We start from the raw sequence: 27,441 nt of genomic DNA, 5'->3' as shown, positions 1-27,441 counted from the left end.
ACTTCAGTAAATCAGAGGCCAAGGGGATTATTAAAATGAGGTTAAAGGAAAGGTGGCAGAAGCAATGTGAGGAGGACAGAAAGGGGTGATGGTTGTACAGAGGAAAGAGGAAGTGAGATGTGCAGGAGGGAACAGGAGAGAGGAAGCCGTCATGAGACTGTGATCTGGACTCACTGGGCTGAACGGCATGCAATGGAAATAGGGAAACACGAGCAGATGTGACTATTGTGGGCGGGAGGAAACAATCCAACATGTTATTCTACACTGAGCATGAGAATGAAAGGAGACCGCTGGTTGGAGGCCTGGGCAAGGAGCGGGTACGGCTGGACTCTCACCTTCCAAAAATAATGAGTCGGTTTTTGTTATGTGATATAGTGCACAAGCTGCCTCTAGACACTGACAACAGGCTTACTGTGATACTGGTCACATGTTATGATTACTAATATTATGTTCCAGGGAGATTTACATTGACAAAAATGCTAACTAAATTGCTATCTTAAACGCCATCTTGAAGCTTGTAGGTTGAAGCTTGTAAAATGTCCTAAGTAGGGCTGCAACTAACGATTGTTTTAATAATCGATTAATCGGTTGATTATTTTTTCGATTCATCGATGAATCGGATAAAAAAATTTTTTTATCAAAAAAGCGTTCATTTCCAACCCTTTATTCAAAAACAGAAGTGACAGTGCAAAACATCTTCAGAAAGCACCAACAGGTTGCTCCTTGAACATCCCTGAGCTGTTCATTAAAACAACAAAATGGACTAACACTAAAAACATACACATCTATGCTTTACATCTGCCAAATGTGAGCCCTTTTTACTGTAATTGATCCCTCCAGAGGCTGCATTTACATACCCTGCTTTATCAATATGTATGAAATACTGGACAGAGGGAAGCTGTACTGCTCCATATAGAGCGTCCTCTTCCTTAAACTCTTTCATTCTGGGTCTCTTATGACCACGACGTCACGTTGTTGGCTAAGCCCGACTACGTGATTTGCTTCATTCTACTTTGAGTAAAAAAAACAAAAACCTTTAGCCAGATCCTCCGGTGAGCCGGTTTAACGTTAACGAGTGACTGGTGAACTGAACCAGACCGGGGGGTGACGGCATGTTTCATCACGTTACGGTTTTCTACAAGCAAGACTGAACTGTAACGGAACATAACGCAACTTTAACGACAATACACAACCCAAACACGTTAGCTAACGCGATAGCAAGCTGACTAGCTTCCATTAAAAACAAGTTTGAGGAACATGAAGACGCTGATTGGCCAAGACTCGATTTGTCAAAGATCTTCTATTTTTGAGAAGATCACGACCTCAGCTTTTCTCGTGTCTCACTCCAATCTCAGAAACGCTGGCCGGCCAGTTGCTCTGCGCCGCTCTTTTTTTTTTCTCCGCGATTTATTGCCCGGCGTAATAATCGCGCGACACAACGAATCGATAATGAAATTCGTTGCCAACACTTTTGATAATCGATTTTTATCGATTTTATCGATTCGTTGTTGCAGCCCTAGTCCTAAGTCACATTGTCTTGTGACTTAGGCCATTATTGTAAAAAGGTGACGATATGGTGTTCTGCAAGGTAACTGGAGTAGGTGCTGTAAAGCACTATTATCTTAGGATAACAAGGATTATTGAGAGAATATGAGCCCTGGGTTTATTTATTTGGGTTGGTTAGTTATGGTTTGGTTTGTTGAAGCTATGTGTACATATATATATTTTTGTTATTTTAGTTTTGTTGTTGGTTGTTTTTGTAATTGTATTTAGTATATTATTTGTTGACAGGGCCAGTGCTAGACGTCCTGATCCTCACCAGTAGGTGGCGGTAATGCACCAAACAGTTGTTTGCCAACCGCCAATAATATAAGCCTCAAAGAAGAAGAAGAAGAAGAAGAAGAAGAAGCAGCAGCCCTCGTCACATGACTTCTAGACAACAACACAGCCGGAGCAGAGTGTCCGTGTTGTGGGAACATTTCTCTCGCTGTCCCCTTCAGATGGTGGCGGCGGAGCGGCGGCGTGCCTTTTGATCTCGACACCGTTCCCGCGGCTTGACGCTCCCGCGCTGTCACGCGCGCTTCTCCTGCGCGAGGAAACCAGCGCGCGCATCTCTCGTGGAGCCGAGGTGCGTACATGTCAGTCTGGAAGGCCCGAATGAACGACACCTTTACGTGCTTCAGGTTAAACTGAACGGCCATCGTGTTCAGGTGGAACGCCTCTTCGTGAACTGCGACACGGCGGTACTCAGAAGGTGTTAAGTCCATAACTATGGCCGCTAAAGTAGGTTTGTTTTGTTAATAAAAGCGGAAGTAATCCCAATAGGCTCGTTCAAAGAGCTTCTTCTCTCCTGGAACCCAGAGAGCAGCAGCAGCAGCAGCAGGAGGAGGACAGGTTTCAGCCTTCAAAGTAAACACAGGAAGTCACAGAACACGTCTTCCGGTTAGTTCCCATCTGTAGGCTACTTGTAGTTTACAGATCACGTTTGGATTCATTCATGTGTGTTTACAAATATATATTTATGTAGACATGTATGTGTAGCTGCATCCTTTGGTCTTTTTATGTCTGCCTGTGAATGTGTTATGTAAATAATCTTTATTAACAACCACAGAAGATGTGTTTTTAGATTAAACATGAGACTAATAGTCAACAATCCAGCGTTTAGTGTTAAACTACACATAAATAATAATGTTCTCCAACATGTGGTGTTTGCTGTCAGATCTAAGAGCCAATCAGCTCTCTGATGTGGGACAGCAGGCGTTTCCCATCATGCACTGGGCCACACGGTCGGTGGAGGGCTACTGCGATGCATTGCACGCTGATCGATTCTCCGCAGAACTGGATCCTCTCCAACGAGCCGAGTGACTAACTGCTAAAAGGACAACGTAACACACAGAGAGCATCTCTTATTATGTATATGCAATACAAATCTAGACCTGTAATATACTAGTTGTAAAGCGTTCTATGGGAGAAAGTACAGGAAGCTTGTTGGACAATACGATTTACGTCACCTGCCAAAATAACGGATACAGGAATGACAGTATTAATTAACAGGAAGGCATTAATTCCAGAATTTATTAACTCTTCTATTTTATTTCCCCTTCTTTGCATTAATATAAATGAGATAATTATAATTATAATTTATGTATCGAGTCATTTATTTATTATTTTTTTATTTTGCCAGCTTCCATCCTTCAAACAAATCATCACATTTGACCAACTAAGTTCAGCATTATAGCAGTGTGTTTTTAATTAGTTCGTTAGCCAACGGTAAATAAAATAAACTGTACTGGGCTACACATTCCTAACTTTGATATAATGTCATTAGATGCAGATATTTCCCTTTGTATGTCCATCTGCTGCTTGGTCTGGAGGGTCAGTGGCATACCAGCTTTTATTTGTTGTCTTTCTACAGTTTGACAAAGATGAAGGTGGCTTCTTATTTCCATGTGTTATCCACACAGGATCTCATTTCTTTATTCCAATGAGTAGAGAGATTCGAGGCAGACATCATGTGACATCAGACCAAGACGCATCATTTCACTCTGAACCCGTGGAGCTGTGGAGCTCTATGGCAGATATTGCTATAAAAACTGTATAATTCACTTCTTTATTTACTCATAACCAGTAACATATAGACTGATATCTACACATCTGAACACACAGAGAGAGAGAGGGAGAGAGAGGGAGAGAGAGGGAGAGAGGGAGAGGGAGAGAGGGAGAGAGAGAGAGGGAGAGAGAGAGGGAGAGAGAGAGGGAGAGAGAGAGAGAGATCCGCTATAACGTATTTTAGCTCACAAACCAACTCAGTTTCATATATATATATAACTCTACAATAGAGGAGCATTCACACACCATGTATTGGTCAGAACAGTGAAACTGAAGAGCACAGGGTTGTATCTGGCTGTAAATAACAGGAGACGTGTGATTGTGCCTCACAGGTCAGAGGTCACGATGGCGTCGGCGGTGGAGCGGACCGACGAGCACGTGAGGGAGTACCTGATGTACCGCGGCTTCACCAGCACCCTGAAGCACCTGGACACGGACATCAAGGCCGACAAGGAGAAAGGCTTCAGGGTGGATATGTGCTCCATTACGTCAAGAATGACTTTCATGGTTCCCGTCCTAAAACCTCAGAACGTTCCCGTGTAGCGCGTGCTGACTGTAGCGTGTGCTGACTGTAGCGTGTGCTGACTGTAGCGTGTGCTGACTGTAGCGCGTGCTGACTGTAGCGTGTGCTGACTGTAGCGTGTGCTGACTGTAGCGTGTGTGCTGACTGTAGCGTGTGTGCTGACTGTAGCGTGTGTGCTGACTGTAGCGTGTGCTGACTGTAGCGTGTGCTGACTGTAGCGTGTGCTGACTGTAGCGTGTGTGCTGACTGTAGCGTGTGTGCTGACTGTAGCGTGTGCTGACTGTAGCGTGTGCTGACTGTAGCGTGTGTGCTGACTGTAGCGTGTGTGCTGACTGTAGCGTGTGTGCTGACTGTAGCGTGTGTGCTGACTGTAGCGTGTGTGCTGACTGTAGCGTGTGTGCTGACTGTAGCGTGTGCTGACTGTAGCGCGTGCTGACTGTAGCGTGTGCTGACTGTAGCGTGTGCTGACTGTAGCGCGTGCTGACTGTAGCGCGTGCTGACTGTAGCGCGTGTGCTGACTGTAGCGCGTGTGCTGACTGTAGCGTGTGTGCTGACTGTAGCGTGTGTGCTGACTGTAGCGCGTGCTGACTGTAGCGCGTGCTGACTGTAGCGCGTGCTGACTGTAGCGTGTGTGCTGACTGTAGCGTGTGCTGACTGTAGCGTGTGTGCTGACTGTAGCGCGTGCTGACTGTAGCGCGTGCTGACTGTAGCGCGTGCTGACTGTAGCGTGTGTGCTGACTGTAGCGCGTGCTGACTGTAGCGCGTGCTGACTGTAGCGTGTGTGCTGACTGTAGCGTGTGTGCTGACTGTAGCGCATGCTGACTGTAGCGTGTGCTGACTGTAGCGCGTGCTGACTGTAGCGCGTGCTGACTGTAGCGTGTGCTGACTGTAGCGTGGTGTTGCAGGTGGATAAGATCATGGAGCAGCTGCAGCAGTTTGTCCAGAGCTTCGACCTGTTCGGGCTGAAGGAGTACTGGCTTTACCTGGACCGCCGCCTGCTGTGCCGCCTGGAGGACGTCTACAGATCCACCGTCAACAAGCTGAGGACCAGCCTGTACAGATACTACGTCATCAACACCATCCAGGTAGAAAGGTCCAGAACCGCAGCTCTACAACCGGTTAACAGTCTCTAGCACTCAGGCTTCTCACGGTCATGGAGAACCTGGAAGTTTAAAATGGTTATTTCAGGCCTGGAAAAGTCATGGAAAAAAATAAAACCCCCAAAGTTTAGTAAAAGTCATGTAAATGTGTTATATTCATGTGTTCATGTAAATGTGTTATATTCATGTGTTCATTTCGTTCATTTACGCTGAGTTTGAAGTAATGAATATGCTTTTAAAAGAGACTCAGAATATAAGCAGGCATACATACAGGCATCTATATAAATGTTTATTCTTTTAATCAAACTATGGTCTCATTCATTTGAGTAATTAAGGTTTACTGTATGCTTTGTGTTCTCATTGTTAGTTTAAATACTACATTTACTCACTTTCTACTGTTTACACCCAGACTTCACTAAATGCTTGTGACATTTAGTTAAAAGTCATGGAAATCCATTGGTCAGAATGTGTATAAACCCTGACTACACCTCCCCTTGTCCCCTCGTCCCCTCGTCCCCTTGTCCCCTCGTCCCCTTGTCCTCTCGACCCCTTGTCCTCTCGACCCCTCGTCCCCTCGTCCTCTCGTCCCCTCATCCCCTTGTCCTCTCGACCCCTTGTCCTCTCGTCCCCTCGTCCCCTCGTCCCCTCGTCCTCTCGTCCCCTCGTCCTCTCGTCCCCTCATCCCCTTGTCCTCTCGACCCCTTGTCCTCTCGTCCCCTCGTCCTCCCCTCGTCCCCTCGTCCCCTCGTCCCCTCATCCCCTCGTCCCCTCGTCCCCTCGTCCCCTTGTCCCCTTGTCCCCTCGTCCCCTCGTCCCCTCATCCCCTTGTCCCCTTGTCCTCTCGACCTCTCGTCCCCTCGTCCTCTCATCCCCTTGTCCTCTCGTCCCCTCATCCCCTTGTCCTCTCATCCCCTTGTCCTCTCGTCCCCTCATCCCCTCATCCCCTTGTCCTCTCGTCCCCTCGTCCCCTCATCCCCTTGTCTTCTCGTCCCCTCGTCCTCTCGTCCTCTCGTCCCCTCATCCCCTTGTCTTCTCGTCCCCTCATCCCCTCATCCCCTTGTCTTCTCGTCCCCTCGTCCCCTCGTCCCCTCGTCCTCTCGTCCCCTCGTCCTCTCGTCCTCTCGTCCCCTCGTCCCCTCGTCCTCTCGTCCTCTCGTCCCCTCGTCCTCTCGTCCCCTCGTCCCCTCATCCCCTCATCCTCTCATCCCCTCATCCCCTCATACTCTCGTCCTCTCGTCCTCTCATCCCCTCGTCCCCTCGTCCTCTCATCTTCTCGTCCCCTCGTCCTCTCGTCCTCTCGTCCCCTCGTCCCCTCGTCCTCTCGTCCCCTCGTCCCCTCGTCTTCTCGTCTTCTCGTCCCCTCATCCTCTCGTCCCCTCATCCTCTCGTCCTCTCGTCCTCTCATCTTCTCGTCCCCTCGTCCTCTCGTCCCCTCGTCCCCTCGTCCTCTCGTCCCCTCGTCCCCTCGTCCTCTCATCTTCTCATCCCCTCGTCCCCTCGTCCTCTCGTCCCCTCATCCCCTCATCCTCTCATCCCCTCGTCCCCTCATCCCCTCGTCCTCTCATCCCCTCGTCCCCTCGTCCCCTCGTCCTCTCATCTTCTCGTCCCCTCGTCCCCTCGTCTTCTCGTCTTCTCGTCCCCTCATCCTCTCGTCCCCTCATCCTCTCGTCCTCTCGTCCTCTCATCTTCTCGTCCCCTCGTCCTCTCATCTTCTCATCCCCTCGTCCCCTCGTCCCCTCATCCCCTCATCCTCTCATCCCCTCGTCCCCTCGTCCCCTCGTCCTCTCATCCCCTCGTCCCCTCGTCCCCTCGTCCTCTCATCCTCTCGTCCCCTCGTCCCCTCGTCTTCTCGTCTTCTCGTCCCCTCATCCTCTCGTCCCCTCATCCTCTCGTCCTCTCGTCCTCTCATCTTCTCGTCCCCTCGTCCTCTCGTCCCCTCGTCCCCTCGTCCTCTCGTCCCCTCGTCCCCTCGTCCCCTCGTCCCCTCGTCCTCTCGTCCCCTCATCCCCTCATCCTCTCATCCCCTCGTCCCCTCGTCCCCTCGTCCTCTCATCCCCTCGTCCCCTCGTCCCCTCGTCTTCTCATCTTCTCGTCCCCTCGTCCCCTCGTCCTCTCGTCCCCTCGTCCCCTCGTCCTCTCATCCTCTCATCTTCTCATCCCCTCGTCCCCTCATCCTCTCATCCCCTCGTCCCCTCATCCTCTCGTCCCCTCGTCCTCTCGTCCCCTCGTCCTCTCGTCCCCTCATCCCCTCATCCCCTCATCCTCTCATCCCCTCATCCCCTCATCCTCTCGTCCTCTCGTCCTCTCATCCCCTCGTCCCCTCGTCCTCTCATCTTCTCGTCCTCTCGTCCCCTCGTCCCCTCGTCCTCTCGTCCCCTCGTCCCCTCGTCTTCTCGTCTTCTCGTCCCCTCATCCTCTCGTCCTCTCGTCCTCTCATCTTCTCGTCCCCTCGTCCCCTCGTCCTCTCGTCTTCTCGTCTTCTCGTCCCCTCATCCTCTCGTCCCCTCGTCTTCTCGTCTTCTCGTCCCCTCGTCCTCTCGTCCTCTCGTCCTCTCATCTTCTCGTCCCCTCGTCCCCTCGTCCTCTCGTCCCCTCGTCCCCTCGTCCCCTCGTCCCCTCGTCCTCTCATCCTCTCATCCCCTCATCCCCTCGTCCTCTCGTCCTCTCATCCCCTCGTCCTCTCATCTTCTCGTCCCCTCGTCCTCTCGTCCTCTCGTCCCCTCGTCCCCTCGTCCTCTCGTCCCCTCGTCCTCTCGTCCCCTCATCCCCTCATCCCCTCATCCTCTCATCCTCTCATACTCTCGTCCTCTCGTCCTCTCATCCTCTCATCCCCTCATCCCCTCATCCTCTCGTCCTCTCGTCCCCTCGTCCTCTCATCTTCTCGTCCCCTCGTCCTCTCGTCCTCTCGTCCCCTCGTCCCCTCGTCCTCTCGTCCTCTCGTCCCCTCGTCCTCTCGTCCCCTCATCCCCTCATCCTCTCATCCCCTCATCCCCTCATACTCTCGTCCTCTCGTCCTCTCATCCCCTCGTCCCCTCGTCCTCTCATCTTCTCGTCCCCTCGTCCCCTCGTCCCCTCGTCCCCTCGTCTTCTCGTCCCCTCATCCTCTCGTCCCCTCATCCTCTCGTCCTCTCGTCCTCTCATCTTCTCGTCCCCTCGTCCCCTCGTCCTCTCGTCCCCTCGTCCCCTCATCCTCTCGTCCCCTCGTCCCCTCGTCCCCTCGTCCTCTCATCCTCTCATCCCCTCGTCCTCTCGTCCTCTCGTCCTCTCATCCCCTCGTCCTCTCATCTTCTCGTCCCCTCGTCCTCTCGTCCTCTCATCCCCTCGTCCCCTCGTCCTCTCATCTTCTCGTCCCCTCGTCCCCTCGTCCTCTCATCTTCTCATCTTCTCATCCCCTCGTCCCCTCGTCCCCTCATCCCCTCGTCCCCTCATCCCCTCGTCCTCTCATCCCCTCGTCCCCTCGTCCTCTCATCTTCTCGTCCCCTCGTCCCCTCGTCCTCTCATCCTCTCATCTTCTCATCCCCTCGTCCCCTCATCCTCTCATCCCCTCGTCCCCTCATCCTCTCGTCCCCTCGTCCTCTCGTCCTCTCGTCCCCTCGTCCTCTCGTCCCCTCATCCCCTCATCCCCTCATCCCCTCATACTCTCGTCCTCTCGTCCTCTCATCCCCTCGTCCCCTCGTCCTCTCATCTTCTCGTCCCCTCGTCCTCTCGTCCCCTCGTCCCCTCGTCCCCTCATCCCCTCGTCCTCTCGTCCCCTCGTCCCCTCGTCTTCTCGTCTTCTCGTCCCCTCATCCTCTCGTCCCCTCGTCCTCTCGTCCTCTCGTCCTCTCATCTTCTCGTCCCCTCGTCCCCTCGTCCCCTCGTCCTCTCATCCTCTCGTCCTCTCGTCCCCTCGTCCCCTCGTCCTCTCATCCTCTCATCCTCTCATCCCCTCGTCCTCTCGTCCTCTCATCTTCTCGTCCCCTCGTCCTCTCGTCCTCTCATCCCCTCGTCCCCTCGTCCTCTCATCTTCTCGTCCCCTCGTCCCCTCGTCCTCTCATCTTCTCATCTTCTCATCCCCTCGTCCTCTCGTCCTCTCGTCCCCTCATCCCCTCATCCTCTCATCCCCTCATCCCCTCGTCCTCTCGTCCTCTCATCCCCTCGTCCCCTCGTCCCCTCATCTTCTCGTCCCCTCGTCCCCTCGTCCTCTCGTCCCCTCGTCCCCTCGTCCTCTCATCCTCTCATCTTCTCATCCCCTCGTCCCCTCATCCTCTCATCCCCTCGTCCCCTCATCCTCTCATCCTCTCGTCCCCTCGTCCCCTCGTCCTCTCGTCCCCTCGTCCTCTCATCTTCTTGTCCCCTCATCCTCTCGTCCTCTCATCCCCTCGTCCTCTCGTCCTCTCGTCCCCTCGTCCTCTCATCCTCTCGTCCCCTCGTCCTCTCGTCCCCTCGTCCTCTCATCTTCTCGTCCTCTCGTCCCCTCGTCCTCTCATCTTCTCGTCCCCTTTCCCCTCATCCCCTCGTCCCCTCATCCCCTCGTCCTCTCATCTTCTCGTCCCCTTTCCCCTCGTCCTCTCATCCTCTCGTCCCCTCGTCCTCTCATCCTCTCATCCTCTCGTCCCCTCGTCCTCTCATCCCCTCGTCCCCTCGTCCTCTCATCTTCTCGTCCCCTTGTCCCCTCGTCCTCTCATCCTCTCATCCTCTCATCCCCTGTCCCCTCGTCCCCTCGTCCTCTCGTCCCCTCATCCCCTCGTCCTCTCATCCCCTTTCCTCTCGTCCCCTCATCCTCTCATCCCCTCGTCCCCTCATCCTCTCATCCTCTCATCCCCTCGTCCCCTCATCTTCTCGTCACCTCGTCTTCTCGTCCTCTCATCCCCTTTCCTCTCGTCCCCTCATCCTCTCATCCCCTTTCCTCTCGTCCCCTCATCCTCTCATCCCCTCGTCCCCTCATCTTCTCGTCACCTCGTCTTCTCGTCCTCTCATCCCCTTTCCTCTCGTCCCCTCATCCTCTCATCCCCTTTCCTCTCGTCCCCTCATCCTCTCGTCCCCTCGTCCTCTCATCCTCTCGTCCTCTCGTCCCCTCGTCCCCTCATCCTCTCATCCTCTCGTCCCCTCATCCCCTCGTCCTCTCGTCCCCTCAGAAAGGGAACCTGGAGAAGACTCAGGAGTTCTTCCAGAAGCAGGCGCTGGAGCTGCAGGGTCAGGTCGAGTGGCGTGATTGGTTCATTCTGCCGTTCATCCCCGCCCCCGACCAGAACCCCGCCTTCTCTCCCTACTTCTCCCGCCAGTGGGCCGACACCTTCCTGGTGTCGCTGCACAACTTCCTGTCCGTCCTCTTCCAGTGCATGCATATCCTTCAGCGTATCGTCCAGAATGAAGCCGCTGTAAAGAACTGATCCCCTTGGTCTGTTTGACATGTAAACTCTGTACTGGTTCCCAGTCCTTAACTGGTCGTCACCCCAGCCTGTTCTGCTGAGTTTTGATGCTGAAGTCCAGAAGGCGACGGGCCTGGCGGAGGAGAACGAGCAGCTCAGCCAGCTGGTGAGCGTGACGTGATGAAGACATATTCATATTCACCTCTCGTGGTTGAGGCAGTTCCTTTAAGACTCGCTTTAACAATCAATTCACAAAGTTCATATTGTGTTTTTACATGTTTCTCATTTAGTTAAAACCAGTCACATCGTTTTTTAATGAGTGCCATCATATTGTCATCAAACTGGTGGATTGCATTTGGTTTATTTATTAAAACCTTTTCATTATCAGATCATCATTTTTTTTGTAGCACGTCACAAAAGTGCAGCATTGTTGCTGGTAGCAGATTTTAATCAGTACTAATTAATTAACATAAAAATATGTAATGATTTTAAATAAATTAAGTATGAATTTTAAGCCCATATATTAGTATCAAAGAATGATGTAATCAGCTTACGCCATAATACCATTATATGAACTAACAGAATGTAAAAGAAGATAACCTTTTGGAAAAATAAGGACAACCTCAACATTTGATATTAATCAATTAAATCTTAATTTCAGGGTTACTACAGTTATTTTTACAGTGTACATTTCATTATTATTTCACATGCAGACAAATCAAATGATCAAGTTCTTTCAAAATGAAATATTTATTGGACTAGTTGCATAGCTAAACTACTAAAGAGCAAATGAATGAATGAACAATGAACCTGTCCTGGTGAGGACCTGTAGTTTTACAGTCTTCAATCGTGAATTCATTAGAGATGTTTCTGACCCCGGGTGGGTCGTCCGGAAGTTAACCATTTATTTTATGCTGAGTTTTGGCATGATGATGATGATGATGATGATGATGATGATGGGTTATAGGGCTGTGCGGTGTACCGCATATACTACTTACATGTAATGGTTATAACTTTAGTCATGGTTAAAAACTTTATAACAACAATTAATAACCAACAGCTAACACTCTTTAACAGGTAAAGCACCACGACACAACAGTTTGTGACACTGATAATTGTACATTTATAAAATTACACCGCCTAACTTCCCAGCAAAGCCCTGGACAGGCTCCAGTATGTGCAAAACTCGGCTGCCAGGGTTCTCACCCGCACCAAGCCCTGGCAGCACATCACCCTCACCCACCTCCTTATGCTCCTCCTTATGCTCCTCCTTATGCTCCTCCTCCTCCTTATGCTCCTCCTCATGCTCCTCCTCCTCCTTATGCTCCTCCTCATGCTCCTCCTCATGCTCCTCCTCATGCTCCTCCTCCTCCTTATGCTCCTCCTCATGCTCCTCCTCCTCCTTATGCTCCTCCTCATGCTCCTCCTCATGCCCTGGCAGCACATCACCCTCACCCACCTCCACTGGCTTCCGGTCAAGTCCCGCATCACCTACAAGATCCTCCTCCTTATGCTCCTCCTCATGCTCCTCCTCATGCTCCTCATGCTCCTCCTCATGCTCCTCCTCATGCTCCTCCTCATGCTCCTCCTCCTCTTCATGCTCCTCCTCTTCATGCTCCTCCTCCTCCTCCTCATGCTCCTCATGCTCCTCCTCCTCATGCTCCTCCTCATGCTCCTCCTCCTCATGCTCCTCCTCTTCATGCTCCTCCTCCTCATGCTCCTCCTCATGCTCCTCCTCTTCATGCTCCTCCTCCTCATGCTCCTCCTCTTCATGCTCCTCCTCCTCATGCTCCTCCTCATGCTCCTCCTCTTCATGCTCCTCCTCCTCATGCTCCTCCTCATGCTCCTCCTCCTCATGCTCCTCCTCTTCATGCTCCTCCTCCTCATGCTCCTCCTCATGCTCCTCCTCTTCATGCTCCTCCTCCTCATGCTCCTCCTCATGCTCCTCCTCCTCATGCTCCTCCTCTTCATGCTCCTCCTCCTCATGCTCCTCCTCATGCTCCTCCTCTTCATGCTCCTCCTCCTCATGCTCCTCCTCATGCTCCTCCTCTTCATGCTCCTCCTCTTCATGCTCATGCTCCTCATGCTCATGCTCCTCATGCTCATGCTCCTCCTCATGCTCCTCCTCTTCATGCTCCTCCTCTTCATGCTCATGCTCCTCATGCTCATGCTCCTCCTCCTCATGCTCATGCTCCTCTTCATGCTCCTCTTCATGCTCCTCCTCTTCATGCTCCTCCACTTCATGCTCCTCCTCATGCTCCTCATGCTCATGCTCCTCCTCTTCATGCTCCTCCTCCTCATGCTCCTCCTCATGCTCCTCCTCTTCATGCTCCTCCTCCTCATGCTCCTCCTCATGCTCCTCCTCTTCATGCTCCTCCTCCTCATGCTCCTCCTCTTCATGCTCCTCCTCCTCATGCTCCTCCTCCTCATGCTCCTCCTCCTCCTCCTCATGCTCCTCCTCATGCTCCTCCTCATGCTCCTCCTCCTCTTCATGCTCCACCTCTTCATGCTCCTCCTCCTCCTCCTCATGCTCCTCCTCCTCATGCTCCTCCTCCTCATGCTCCTCCTCCTCATGCTCCTCTTCATGCTCCTCCTCTTCATGCTCCTCCTCATGCTCATGCTCCTCATGCTCCTCCTCCTCCTCATGCTCCTCCTCATGCTCCTCCTCCTCCTCATGCTCCTCCTCCTCCTTATGCTCCTCCTCATGCTCCTCCTCATGCCCTGGCAGCACATCACCCTCATCCACCTCCACTGGCTTCCGGTCAAGTCCCGCATCACCTACAAGATCCTCCTCCTCCCCTACAAATCCCTCCATGCCCTGGCTCCTCAGCATCTATCTAACCTCCTCCACCCTTACACACAGTCCCGGAACCTTCGATCCTCACGGGTCAGCTCTCCATCCCTCACACAAAAATGCAAACTTTTGGGGACAGAGCCTTCAGTGTGACAGCCCCCACACTCTGGAACTCTCTCCCCATAGAGCTCCGCAACACACCGTCTCTGGACACCTTCAAAAAACTCCTCAAAACTCACCTCTTCACCAAAGCCTATGTCCTCTAGCTACTGTTGCATTTGTTATGTTGATTCATGTCTTTGTTAAGCGTCCTTGGGTTTCATGAAAGGCGCTATTTAAATCCTAGCTATTATTATTATTATTATTATTATTATTATTATTATTAACTGCATGCTGGGTACAGCTCGCCGACTATCATGAAACTCTGTCGCAGAAAGAGACAGACCCTTCCGGTCTTTTTTTCCTCTACGTTCCCCTGGGTCCTAGGTCCCTCCATGTTTAGCTTCCTAACACTCTGTGTACCAACAAACAGCTGCTGGCCAGCGAGCGGTGAACAACTACGGCGGCGCCTCTTTTCGGTGTCAATGAATGTGTTTACTCAAAAAATAATACTGTGATATACCGTGAAACCGCCAGAATCTTGCAGAATACCGTGATATGAATGTTTGTCCACACCGCCCAGCCTAGAGGCTCATGACGTTCTTTATCTGACCCTCTGCCTTGTCTCCTGTCATCCAGCTGTTTGCCCTGCAGACGGAGAGCCGCGACCAGAGAGAGGGAGACGAGATGGTCCACCACAAGCTGCCGGTCTATGTCCAGAACATGGACCGCCTGGGGGACACCGAGCTGTGAGACACTTCCATCCCATAATTATTACTGGCTACAACTAAGACGGCTGCCACTCGTTTTAAAATACCATTGACAATATAATGCTTGAAACCAAAATGTTTTTATTGGACCGATAAAGATGCTTCTTAAAGATTCCCCACCAACAGGAATAGACGATGTCCTGCTTTAGGTTGAAGCTCTTCAATGTGTTGTGCAGTTGTCGGGCCATAAGCATCCGGACTGTGCCGCCATGTTTCTGTGTTGCCGCTTCACTCCACTGCAGAGGATTAGAACTGAAGCGTCAGTTTGTGGTCGACCGCTTTAATCTAACGGAGACAACAGGAATACCGTGTGTGAACACATGAATGTGAATACAGAAGGTTCACAGCAGGAACCACTGGAACCCTGAAGGCAGCTTAGACCAGAACACATCCGCTGAGCGGGTCAGATGAAGCTTCTCTGGAGATGAAACCAGATGAACTTGAACCAGAACGACATATCTTTGTCTGTCCATTGAATTAAAGCTGAATGTTTCCACTTCGACCAGATGTTGACCGCTTCAGTTCAAATGACTTGAGTCAGAAACCGTTTACTTAGCAGGTATGTTCACACAAACGAGGATTTCTCTTGGCAGAAGGTGCATAACCTGAGACGTTAGACGGCAACAGCAGTGCAATAGATATTGAATAAAGTGTGAGGTCAAGCGCTCAGACCAAAGGATAGCAGTAATGTAAAGTGTGTGTTAGTTGCATTGAGAAATGTCGTGCCCAGTCCACATGCTCATGGCCGGCCGCACGTCTCCTCTGGAAGGGTTTCTCTCCATCGCAGTTCTTCCGCCTGGTTTGTTGTTGAGTTTGCTGTCGTTCCACAAACAGGGCAGACTCCACTGGTTGGTGTTGAGCGTTAGCATGCAGCTAGTTGTTCATGTCGGTGCACTGACTCACTGCATTGGTTTAAAAGTTTCACTATGAAGTCGTATATGTTGAGCATGTGGAACAGAACACGGCCGACCTGCTAACGTTCTGCTCATGCTTCAGTTTAAATTATGATTTGAGTTCTGAGATTATTCTCTGAATTCTGAGGAAAGGTTTTTTTAATACAATCTGATATTCTGAGTAATGCAACAGAAGTCAAAAATAATACTTTTTAAATATAAAATAAGCAGCAGTATCATGAGAGCAGATGAATGTGAGGAAGTAAAGAGTTACTTTGAAGTTTGAAGCCCTTCAAAGCAGCAAAACTGCTGTTCTGTTATTCATTCACTGAGTACAGATTTAAACATTTGACCTAAGTTACTGTTGCTGTTGCAGTGTCTGCTGTTAGACTGTGTGTTGTGATGCAGTTGATGTTGTCAAATAAACAATTCACCTGATGAATTGTTGTTTCTTGTCAGTACGATCCGTTTTTTGAATATTCACATATATATTCATACAGTAATATTCATTTAGGTTTCACTCTATTCATCCAGTAATATTCATTTAGGTTTCACTCTATTCATACAGTAATATTCATTTAGGTTTCACTCTATTCATACAGTAATATTCATTTAGGTTTCACTCTGTTCATACAGTAATATTCATTTAGGTTTCACTCTATTCATACAGTAATATTCATTTAGGTTTCACTCTATTCATACAGTAATATTCATTTAGGTTTCACTCTGTTCATACAGTAATATTAATTTAGGTTTCACTCTGTTCATACAGTAATATTAATTTAGGTTTCACTCTATTCATACAGTAATATTCATTTAGGTTTCACTCTGTTCATACAGTAATATTCATTTAGGTTTCACTCTGTTCATACAGTAATATTAATTTAGGTTTCACTCTATTCATACAGTAATATTCATTTAGGTTTCACTCTGTTCATACAGTAATATTCATTTAGGTTTCACTCTATTCATACAGTAATATTCATTTAGGTTTCACTCTGTTCATACAGTAATATTCATTTAGGTTTCACTCTGTTCATACAGTAATATTAATTTAGGTTTCACTCTATTCATACAGTAATATTCATTTAGGTTTCACTCTACAGACTCTAGACCGACCAGTAGTTCACTCTAAAGGAATCCGGCCAATGAGACGGTTGGATAGCAACACATCAAACTAAGATGGCGCTCACATCGTCTGCCCCACCTTTATAAACTCAACATCTGTTGTTCAAGTTTCAACTCTGCATACAAAATATGAAACTCGGGATGCAATGCATGCTTTAGAACCCTGGGAGAACCGAGCCGTCGTTCTCCTCTGCGCCTGAAAGTATAACTCAACATTATGTGAATATTAATACTGCGCTGCCGCACGTTGGTGCCACCGTCACATACGCCGGTAACCACGGGGTCACTACTGTGATAAGGTCTCTTTTCTGGACGGTATCCCTCACACTGATCTTCATGATGTTACAGTAACACTGACGATGAGATATCAAAGATGGAAATGCACAAAAAGTAATAATAATCATGTCATCTAAGAGAAGCCATTTAAAGGTATGTTTGTCGTCCTCTTGTGGAAGGCATTCAGACACTGCTCCACCTTTACTGGTCTGGTGGATTATTTGTGGAAACGTCTGCATTGTTTTTTGGTAAACACCTTGAACAAAACGCAGATGAAGCTTAGCTGCAGAGCTCCGGACAGAGGCGGTCCTCCCTGCTCTCATGGTCCCCTGAAGGTAGTCACAGGAACTGGCTTTGCAAAAGCTGTGAGGCTGGAGAACTACTGGCACCATCTGATCCGAAGAGAGCAGGAACCTCAAAATAAACACACGGGTGTAGTGCTGCTAGAAGCTGCATGTTCTCCTTTTCAGGCTTTACTCGTGTCGAGTAACCTCATGTTTTGACTGCTGTTTGGTTCAAACCAGTCATTGCATCCTGCATGATAAAACACACTCCAACATGCCCACTGGAGCTCCAGCTTCCAGAGGCAGACGCAGCTGGAGACTCATCTAGTTAGCGCTGAGGATATTACCTTCCTCACTTTAATACATGAAACAAGACATCGTTGCAGTAGTTCATGTTTTCTACATTGTCTTCTACCATTTGAGCCAACCAGATAGTTAACGTCTCTGGATGTTTGTCTGGATGCCACCTCCTTCCCACAACAGAAAAGGATAGAAAGCACATTGATTTGCGTTTTCTTTTGCAGATGTTCTGAAAATGTGGTCAATATTTGAAGTACATTTGGATGGAAACCTGACTAATGGCAAAGCAGGTTCACAACATCTGGTCTTTAGCCTAAGTGTTGGGCAACAGTCAAACAAGAGCATACTTCATACAAAGACCTGATCAAAGACCAAGGAACCTCATATTCCATGACTGCTGAGGATCCTCGTGAATCTATTTCATAGTGCAAAGGGAACACACCTTTGTTTAGTTTTTTTACTGTTTTTAGAGGGAGTTTGAATGATTAGAACTGGGGGAACCTTTGCTCTGCTCTCAGTGAATCTCTGCATGCTCCTAAATCTGGACTTCATGAAGTCTTGGACACATTGTTACTGCGGCGTTAAACCTGGTGACCTTTTGCCGCCCCTCCCCCGCAGGGACTTGGTGTCCAGCCAGCGCCCGGTCAGCACGGCCACCACTCCTTCCAGGAACTTCTTCTCTACATTCCTGCCGCAAGGCCGACGCACTCCGGTGAAACTGCCTCAGTTCACCGCCGGGTCCTCGCCGAGCCAGGCTGCGGCGGGGAGGAAGGACCCGCCGCTCAATCTGGTAGGAGCATTTCAGGTTCAAAAGATGAGTCGGACTGAAATTTCTTTAAAAAGGAAAATGTTAAAATGATAAAAAGCAGTGAAGCTCACACATAATGAGCAGTTTGTAAATGCAGGTTTAACAGCTGCTATATAAATGTCACAACATACAAAATGTTGTATGTGCTTTCATTAATACTGAGACTCAGACATATTGGGGTCCTCAAATGTACGAGGCAAACCTGAACATCATCTTTTTCTGAAACTAATTTGTCTTTTCTAGCCTGCAAAGTCAAAAGAGGCAGTCCAAGCTAATGAGGTGAAGCCAGTTTCCAGCCAGGCATCAACCAGTGAACCTAAGAGCTCCCAGTCACACCAGTCACACCAGTCCACAAGCCAGCCGTCTCATCCCAGACACAAGAAAGTCCAGGACCATGAGAAGGAGAGGAAGGAGCTTTTCTCCAAACCACCCCCACAGGTACCGGACACTCAGGACTCTGGTCTCACCGAGTCAGTTTTTAATGAAGGAACCGTTCAACAATTAGGAAAACGTGTATTCAATGTGTACTCTCTCATATGTGTACGCCATGCATCACATCAGATGTTCATGCAAAGTATGCGTACGAGCAATTTGAATCTGTTTGTTTGCATCTCTGTTAATATACTTACACAGAAATAGATTACATCTCGGGACAAGAAAGCTAAATAAATAAAGGTTACGGGTCGACAGGACTGTTGTTCAGGTCCATCCAGCCAGAGCGCAGGCTCCGCAGGCTCAGGGGAGCATTCCAGAAAACCTTTCCAGCTCTTTCTGGGAACTCCGGGTCGTCACTCTTAGCAGTGGGACGGGCCTCTAAATCTCTAAAGTGCATCAAACACCTCAGTTGGTCTCTTTCGACACAAAGGAGCAGTGGCTCCACCGCCCCACGGAGGAAGCTCAGTTCGGCCGCTTCTATTTGCCATCTCATTCTTCCGGCCACTCCCCTGAGCTCATGACATAGAGCGGGGGTCGGAACCTGCGGCTCTTTAGCCCGTCTGTTGCGTTGTGTTGTTGATATTGTGTCACTGAAAATAAAATAAATGTTTCCACGTTTCTTTCACTAAATGTGCGTCACGCCCTGCAGCTGCTCCTCGTGACTCAGAGCCCCGCCCTCGCGCGCAGATGAGAGCAGAAGAGCGATTCCTCAACTGCTGCAGCAAACTGAGTAAAGTAGATCTACTTTCAGGAAGTGGATCACGTCTCCAGACTCCACTCCTGCTGCTGGTTCTGTGTCGGCTCATGAGACACCGAGGCGTCCGCTAGTAAACACGGATCCGTCCTCCGGTTGCGGTGCTCTAGTGAGGAGGACGCTCAGTGGAAACGAAGCGAAAGATATGCGTTTAAAATGTAAAGCTCAGTGAGGAGGACAGGTATAACCTGCTACCTGCAGTTACAGGTAAACACTCTACCACATGAGCCACACGTATAGACAGACCTGAAGGGCTGCATAGTGGTGTTTTTAATTAACCTTAATGTAGCCGACACGTGACTATTTTTTGTTTGATAGTTATAAACAGGTAAAATAGCAATACAATGTAAACAAATGTCTTTTTTCTTATAGTACAAACTATAGTTTTTTGTATATATAATATGACTATATATAAAACTTCAGAAGCTGTGATATCAAATAATTTTTGTGGCTCCAGACAATTTTTTTTTGGTGTAAAAAGGTCAAAATGGCTCTTTGGATACGAAAGGTTGCTGACCCCTGGTCTAGACGGACCGGTAAGCGAGAGCTTTGCCTTCCTCTTCAGCTCAGCGTTCGGTTCGTCGGCCGCAGCAGTGCTGACGCTCCACGTTGCCTCACTCATGAACAAGACCCCAAGGTTCTTGAATCCCTCGCTTCGGGCAGTGAATCACCCCCAACCCGGATTGTGCAATCCACCATTTTACCACAGAGAGCATGGCCTCAGACTTGGAGGTCCTGACTCTCATCCTGACTCTTCACCCCATCCTCATGGTCATGTCCTGAAGACACCGATGCGTCATGCTCTGGCCCGTTTCCCTCATCTGGACCTGCTGCTCAGTCAAACTTGAAAGGGTTTGGCAGGTGACCTGTCAGATGTTCAAAAGTCCATCCCTGGAAAATGTAACAAGGAAAATGAATATGTAAAGAAGAATAGAACAAGTAAAGGAGAGATCAGCACAGAGGCAGCCATCTTGGATGGCTGAGGGATTTGCTTAGCTCAGCATAAAGACTTTAAGGAGGAACAGTTAGCTGCCTTCTGTTTGAGGTTAAGGTGTTACTGATGTGTAAAGGATTGCTGCACTTGACAGTTCTTCCATGTACACTGACAACATCCTTCTATTGGTGTCTTTAGACAGCAGAGAAGAGAGGGGAGGCCGGAGAGGGAGAGCTACCGGAGGCCAGCGAGCCTCCTGATGCCAGCTCCCACAGCCGGAGCTGCAGAGGAGCAGCAGAGGGAGGAGGTCTGTCGGTGGAACAGCCGTTCATCAAACTGAGCCAGGAGGAGTACGGAGAGCACCACTCCTCCATCATGCACTGCAGGTACACTCAGGGGAGGGAAGCAGCTCACGTGCATCGTTCTGATTGGGTCCTCTACAGGTTGTAGGAGGAACCCCATCTGAGAAAGTTAAGATTTTTACAGCAGGTGGACTTGACTGCCTTTTAAAGTCACGTAAAGATAAAATATGATAACAACAAAACCTAAATGTATGTCTCTTGTTGTATTTCTGTCCTTCTGGTTTCCAGGGTTGACTGTTCTGGTCGCCGGGTTGCCAGTTTGGACGTAGACGGAGTCATCAAGGTGAAAACTTAGAAGAAGCAAAAACATGCATATTATTGGATATGACTAATTGAAACGCATTAAAAATAATTCCAGGATAAAGCCTTCGTCCTCCTCTTCCTCAGGTGTGGTCCTTCAACCCCATCATGCAGACCAAAGCCACCATCATGTCCAAGTCTGCTCTGCTGTCTCTGGAGTGGGCCACCAAGCCAGACCGGCTGGTACGAACAGCACCTGGACCGCTTTCATCAGATCTGTGTCTGCACCTGATGAATGGCTACAGTCATCAGTCCACTGCTGTGCTCAGGCCCTTACTAAACACAGGAATGCTGTGACACATGAACTGCTTGCTGATTTTCTGTCTTTAAACTTATTACACAACATGCACATCCAAATATATACAACACACACAACTAAAGAGAAGCATATCCTGGACAAAAGAATGCAGCTTCATTACAGCAGTGAGTACAAATACCATGTATGAAGATGTTATGCATGAAGCTGCAGCAGGCGTCAGTAGAACTCCTCTGTAGGTGAGACGCACTAAGAAGTGACCGGGGATCAAGACACAGTCACATTATGGGGTTGACCTCCCACTTTCAGACTATATTTTAGGGTTCCAGGTGAATGAAAGGTGAACCTGTGTGTGTGTGTGTGTGTGTGTGTGTGTGTGTGTGTGTGTGTGTGTGTGTGTGTGTGTGTGTGTGCGTGTGTGTGCGCTCAGTTGTTGCTAGGCAGCGGCGTTGGCACGGTGCGGCTGTACGACACGGACGCCAAGAAGAATCTTTATGAGATGAACATCGATGAAACTCATCCACGGTAAAGTGCCGTCTGCATTACAGTGTGTTGCCGTTGTTTCCACACATGCGTCTGTACTGAGGTCAGACCAGTGAGTCTGACTCCCACATGGATACACATCTTAGGATCTACTATTGCTAACACTGATCTTCCAACAAGAAAGCTTTGCATCACAGAACTCAACAACCCCAGAAACAGGACGCAGGTGATGATGTCGTACAGACAAGGCGTTGACCATGTCCTCAAAATTCAACTCCGCCTACATGTAGGATGTGTACGGACCAGCATGGGCGCTCCACCCGCCTGCCTCTTGGCTTTGGGAATGCACTCGCACGTTTCTTGGACAGGGCTTCACCTCCTGGTTCCTTGGCCCATGTGGCCTCCCCTGTATCAGGGGTCAGAGGTGATCCAGGACCAAGACCCCGGCCTGCAGGCGGATATCCCGCCAGGCTCCGGGAACACTTTGACGTAGAAGGTCAATCGTCCCGGCGGCTTTAATCTTAGAGAATATCCAAGGCTTTGATTGAAGGACGACCTCCACTGAGCCCTAACAGCTGGTTGTCTGCAACATATTTCTGATTCCATATAATAATCCAGTTTTATACTGGAACGTTTTAATAAACCAGAAACTTGCTTTAGTGTTGCATTTTGCAGCAGTGAATAATGTTAGTTGTTGAACCAGTTGTGATGCTATGTCCCGTCTGCCTCTTAGCATCTTGTCGTTAGCCTGCAGTCCCAGCGGCTCTTCGTTTGTCTGTTCGGCTGCAGCGCTCGGTCGACCTGCAGGTGGAGAGTCTGCACCTCGGCCTCCTGCCCCGGTGTCGGGACAGCTGCTGCTCTGGGACACCAAGACGGTCAAACAGCAGGTAATGACCAGCGAGTTCAGTAACCGGTATTTAGCTAATGAGCTACCGTATCAGAGCGATGCTAGCAGTTAAGAGCACCTTGACTCTCCTCGTGTCCTTGGACATTACCACACGTGTCCATCACATGACCGTCTACTGGAGATTGGCAGAAGGATCCGGCTCCTCAAGTCTTAGTCGTCAAACAGTCCATTACTCAGAAAATACCCGAGTCTTCAGGACCGGGTTCACCTCGTCTCAGTGTAGAACCAACATAACTCTTTTACTTCCTCTTTACATCTGAGTGCATCGCTTTAGCCTCAGTGTTTACCAGGTAGCATGCTAGCTCTGCTGTGCTCAGGCCCTCCGCGCTACGCGTTAGCGTTAGCATCGTTGCTGCCTTCCAGCAGCCAGGGAGCTGGAGTTGTGTTGATGAGATGACCTCATCGGTCACAGTAATAGTCAGTTCTTCCTGATCCAATGAGAGTCCCGGGACAGGAAGTCATGTGTGTGTACACATTAAGCCGGCTGAGCAGAATCTGAGATTTTGGGCTCTACAAAATAATGTTGCATCATGTTTGTGTCTTTTCAGACATTTCTATATCATTATGTGCTAAGAAAGAAATATCATAGTTTTCAGAGAATATTTCATAATAATGACAGTTGCATGTTGACATGATGTTAACATGTTTGTATACTCACCACATCATGTGTGTTTAACATTGAGTATGTAACAGTAAGTTCTACATACAGCTAAACCATGCCAACCATGTTTATTCATTCTAACATGCTACACGTTAGCTTAAAGCTGACACAGATGTGATTATAATTAATTTAGCGCTAACATGTTAGCATTGGATGTAGTGTTCTCAAAGTCTTCTGTCGCCTCCCAGCTCCAGTTCTCTCTAGAGCCTGAACCCGTCGCCATCAACTGCACGGCCTTCAACCACAACGGGAACCTGCTGGTGACCGGCGCTGCTGACGGGGTCATCCGGCTGTTTGGTAATGATTATGATTATTGTATTCTCATCACTTTCACTCTCAGATGAACTAAATTGCATTTAGAGCTCAAAGTGACATCGTTCTGTCTTTATATTTTTCTGACTAGTAATCAAAGAGGATTAACTCAGTTTTGCCCATTTTAATATCTTCCTGAAGCATCTTAGTAGATGAAACGGCACATTGTACAGCATATTGAGGTGTAATGGCCACAGCTAGCGTTCTGTGAACGTAGTTCTCTCCTCTTGATGATGTCATCGTGACGTGTGTGTAGACATGCAGCGCTACGAGAGCGCCATGAGCTGGAGGGCTCACGACGGAGAGGTCTACAGCGTGGAGTTCAGCTACGACGAAAACACCGTCTTCAGCATCGGAGAAGATGGAAAGGTCTGTGCAGCTCTTTATTGTTAGTGTATATTATTATATATGTATATAAGTGTGAACACATTAGAGGAATGTTACTCCTGCATTGTGTTGCTCTCAATGCACAGAAACAGACATGCGGCTCATAACAGGGACAAGCTGAACGAAGGGAAACGTGAACATTTGACAATATGAGAATAAATGCTGGAATAAATATGTATTTTCAAGGATTCTAGCATCATGTATTGCCATTATGATCAGCATAGGGTTGCACAACCCTGTGCTGATGCAGCCGCAGCCCGGGGGCAAATCTGACAATGCTAGGGATGCTGGTGATGCTGGTGATGCTAGTGATGCTGGTGATGCTGGGGATGCTGGGGATGCTGGTGATGCTGGTGATGCTGGTGATGCTGGTGATGCTGGTGATGCTGGTGATGGTAGGGATGCTGGGGATGCTGGTGATGGTAGGGATGCTGGTGATGCTGGGGATGCTGGTGATGCTAGGGATGCTGGTGATGGTAGGGTTGCTGGGGATGCTGGTGATGGTAGGGATGCTGGTGATGCTGGTGATGCTGGGGATGCTGGTGATGCTGGGGATGCTGGTGATGCTGGGGATGCTGGTGATGCTGGTGATGCTGGTGATGCTGGTGATGCTGGGGATGGTAGGGATGCTGGTGATGGTAGGGATGCTGGTGATGGTAGGGATGCTGGTGATGCTGGTGATGCTGGGGATGGTAGGGATGCTGGTGATGGTAGGGATGCTGGTGATGGTAGGGATGCTGGTGATGGTAGGGATGCTGGTGATGGTAGGGATGCTGGTGATGCTGGTGATGGTAGGGATGCTGGTGATGGTAGGGATGCTGGTGATGCTGGTGATGGTAGGGATGCTGGTGATGCTGGTGATGGTAGGGATGCTGGTGATGGTAGGGATGCTGGTGATGCTGGTGATGCTGGTGATGGTAGGGATGCTGGTGATGCTAGGGATGCTGGTGGTGCTAGGGATGGTAGGGATGCTGGTGATGGTAGGGATGCTGGTGATGGTAGGGATGCTGGTGATGCTGGTGATGGTAGGGATGCTGGTGATGCTAGGGATGGTAGGGATGCTGGTGATGCTGGTGATGCTGGTGTAGCCCCGTCAGCCTTTGTCTGAGGCAGAGACAACAACAAGTCAACATCAGTAGAACATGAGAGCGATTTTGAGTACGACAACGCTGGTTGTCTCACTCATGAACTCACTGTGTGTCTGTGTGTCGCTTGCTGAGGTTTAACAATGAGCAAGAAGTCTGTGTTTGGTTTCACGTCAGGATGTAAACACAGACCATAGGGAACCATGTTATTATATTATATTTATTACATTATACAGGGTTCTTATGGTCATGGAAAACCTGGAAGAGTCATGGAATTTTAAATGGGTTATTTCCAGGCCTGGAAAAGTCCTTGAAAAATGTAATTAAAATAAAATTAAACCTTTTAAGGTTTACTGTATGCTTTGTGTTCTCATTGTTAGTTTAAATACTACATTTACTCACTTTTTATGTTTACACCTAGATTTCACTAAATGTTTGTAATGGACATTTGGTTAAAAGTCATGGAAATGTTGATTATAAAGTCATGGAAATTTTGTTAAGTCATGGAAACCATTTTTTTTTTTTTTTCAATGGATTCCACAGAATGTGTATGAACCCTGGTTCTAATAATTGATCCATGTATGTGTCTATTCCAGTTCATCCAGTGGAACATCCACCGCTGTGGGGTGAAGCAGTCGGAGCAGGTCCTGCCGCAGGACGCCACCGGGCCCTTCGTCCTGTCGGGGTACAGCGGGTACAAACAGGTACGACATGGAGCGCACCTCAGACCGACACATGAGCAAATGGATCAAATGAAACGCGTCATAACCTATCGATGTTTAAACTTGTGAACTAACTCTCGCTCAGGTTCAGGTCCCTCGAGGTCGACTCTTTGCCTTCGACTCTGAAGGCCAGCACATCCTGACGTGTTCCAGCAGCGGAGGCCTGATCTACAGAGTAAAGCTCCTCACAGCATGCGGGCTGAGTGTTAAGCAGGGGGAATCCAACAGAAGGATAATGCTGCAAGCACAAAGCTTATTTGTATTATTCCGCTACATTTTTCATCATCGAACCTTCGTCCAAATTATAATAATAATCTCTTGTGTTAACCGGCACCAGAAGCATCAAACACACCAGTTTTATAACCGGCTCACGTTTCTCTCAATATGTTCTAAATCCTCACGTCAATGATTGGAGCGAAAGGAGTCGTGGTCGTTGAGGTGCGAGATGTCGATGCAATGACCTTTGTCCCCTAGGGGTCACTTTACAATTATCGTCATCGTCGTCGGCATCGACGCACATGTTCACCGCCACCAAACGTTCCCCGTCCTTACAGATCGTAAAGCCCTCTGAGGCTCTAAAATAAACTGAACTGAATCATCAGCATTAACAAAACAATTTATTCAGAAATAGTTTCGCAGCTTCCTGGAATGCTTATTAACTTATTATTTGCATTTTGATATATATTCTTTAATAAGATGTTAAAGTAACGACAGTAATTGTATTGGTTAAACCAGTGGTTCTCAATCTGTGGGGCGCAACCCTCTAGTGGGGCACAGAGGTATTACAGGTCATTTATTAATCCCACAGTGGGGAAGTTATTCTCTGCATGTCCCATCCTTAGTGATGAAGGAGCTCTGGGCTTCAGTGTCTCATCAAGGACACTTCAACATGAAACTATGAGACCAGGATGAACCGCTAGCTTCTGGTTTCAGGACGAACTCTCCATGAACTACATGAGAACTTTACAAAGTACACAGACATAAACCGTCATAATAAATACATGCAAATGCCTGTACTTTGATGTAAATGTTTACGTCGTTAACAGGTTAGCTTGCTCATGCGAGACGGCCAAGACTCTTGTTGACTCACTGATTCTTGGCGTTTTGCAAAAACCAAACTAGCAGAAAGCTCTCTGAAAGGCTTTGTGTTGGGGCGGTGGGGCGTGGACATTTTTATTCCTCCAAAGTGGGGCGTGACAAAAACCACTGATTTAAACCAACATAACTGACTATTTTCATATATTTTACTTTTCTAACACGTTCCCCTGTCGTCTCTTCCAGTTGACCAATGGGGAGCCGGCTCTGGAAAGCATGCTGCCCCTGGGGGGCCACAAGGCGCCGGTGGTGACGGTGGACTGGTGCTCGGCGGTGGACTGCGGCACCTGTCTGACCGCCTCCATGGACGGGAAGATCAAGCTGAGCACGCTGCTGGCTCAGAAGCCCTGAAGGGGTCAGAGTTCACGGGAACGGGTTCAGTTTCCTGTTCGCTGATCGAGATGATTCCAGAAGCTGTTAACACAGCATGTCATGTGTATTTATATACATGTGTATCTATATACATGTGTATAATGATGTGATGGAACACAGCAACAACTCACCAACCTGCTAACAAATCATATCACAATAAAATCCCAGTGAAAGTTCAATCTGAGAGCAAGTTTTGTTATTAAACGGCATGATTTTGAATGTTGTAGGTCTCTAGAGCAGTGGTTCTCAAACTGTGGGGCGCGGGGGCAGATTTTAATTGTTTTCTTTAAACTTGTTATTTTTTATAATCCTTTATTAATCCCAGAGTGGGGGAATTGTTGAACGTTATTGTTATTATCTTTATATTTAGTGCAAAGGAGGTTATTTGCAGCCACAATAGGATTTTTTTTTGCCAAATATTAGTAATTTTTGCACAAATAG

General features: G+C 48.7%; 1 protein-coding gene across 2 annotated transcripts; it reads left to right on the top strand.

Annotated features, from left to right (window-relative positions):
- Window positions 1–1,931: 1,931 nt before the first annotated feature.
- On the top strand, window positions 1,932–27,179 carry wdr91 (WD repeat domain 91). Of its 2 annotated transcripts, none has more exons than XM_079234900.1 (18): window positions 1,932–2,128; window positions 3,942–4,077; window positions 5,038–5,217; window positions 10,350–10,557; window positions 10,667–10,749; window positions 14,116–14,225; window positions 17,746–17,917; window positions 18,179–18,373; window positions 20,257–20,444; window positions 20,649–20,703; window positions 20,808–20,903; window positions 21,407–21,501; window positions 22,193–22,346; window positions 23,216–23,324; window positions 23,596–23,708; window positions 25,408–25,515; window positions 25,619–25,708; window positions 26,815–27,179. In XM_079234900.1, exons 2-18 carry the CDS (start codon window positions 3,955–3,957, stop codon window positions 26,977–26,979), a joined length of 2,244 nt encoding a protein of 747 aa, XP_079091026.1. In that variant the 5' UTR covers window positions 1,932–2,128; window positions 3,942–3,954; the 3' UTR covers window positions 26,980–27,179. The 2 variants fall into 2 exon arrangements, with proteins under 2 accessions (XP_079091026.1, XP_079091027.1); XM_079234901.1 differs by lacking the exon at window positions 1,932–2,128 and adding an exon at window positions 2,312–2,442.
- The last annotated feature ends 262 nt before the right edge of the window (window positions 27,180–27,441 follow it).

Source organism: Taurulus bubalis, assembly GCF_910589615.1.
Source record: "Taurulus bubalis genome assembly, chromosome: 19".
In the NCBI taxonomy this organism is placed as follows: Eukaryota; Metazoa; Chordata; class Actinopteri; order Perciformes; family Cottidae; genus Taurulus; species Taurulus bubalis.
The sequence above is the reverse complement of the archived record's forward strand: the minus strand, read 5'-3'. Positions and strand labels throughout refer to the sequence as shown.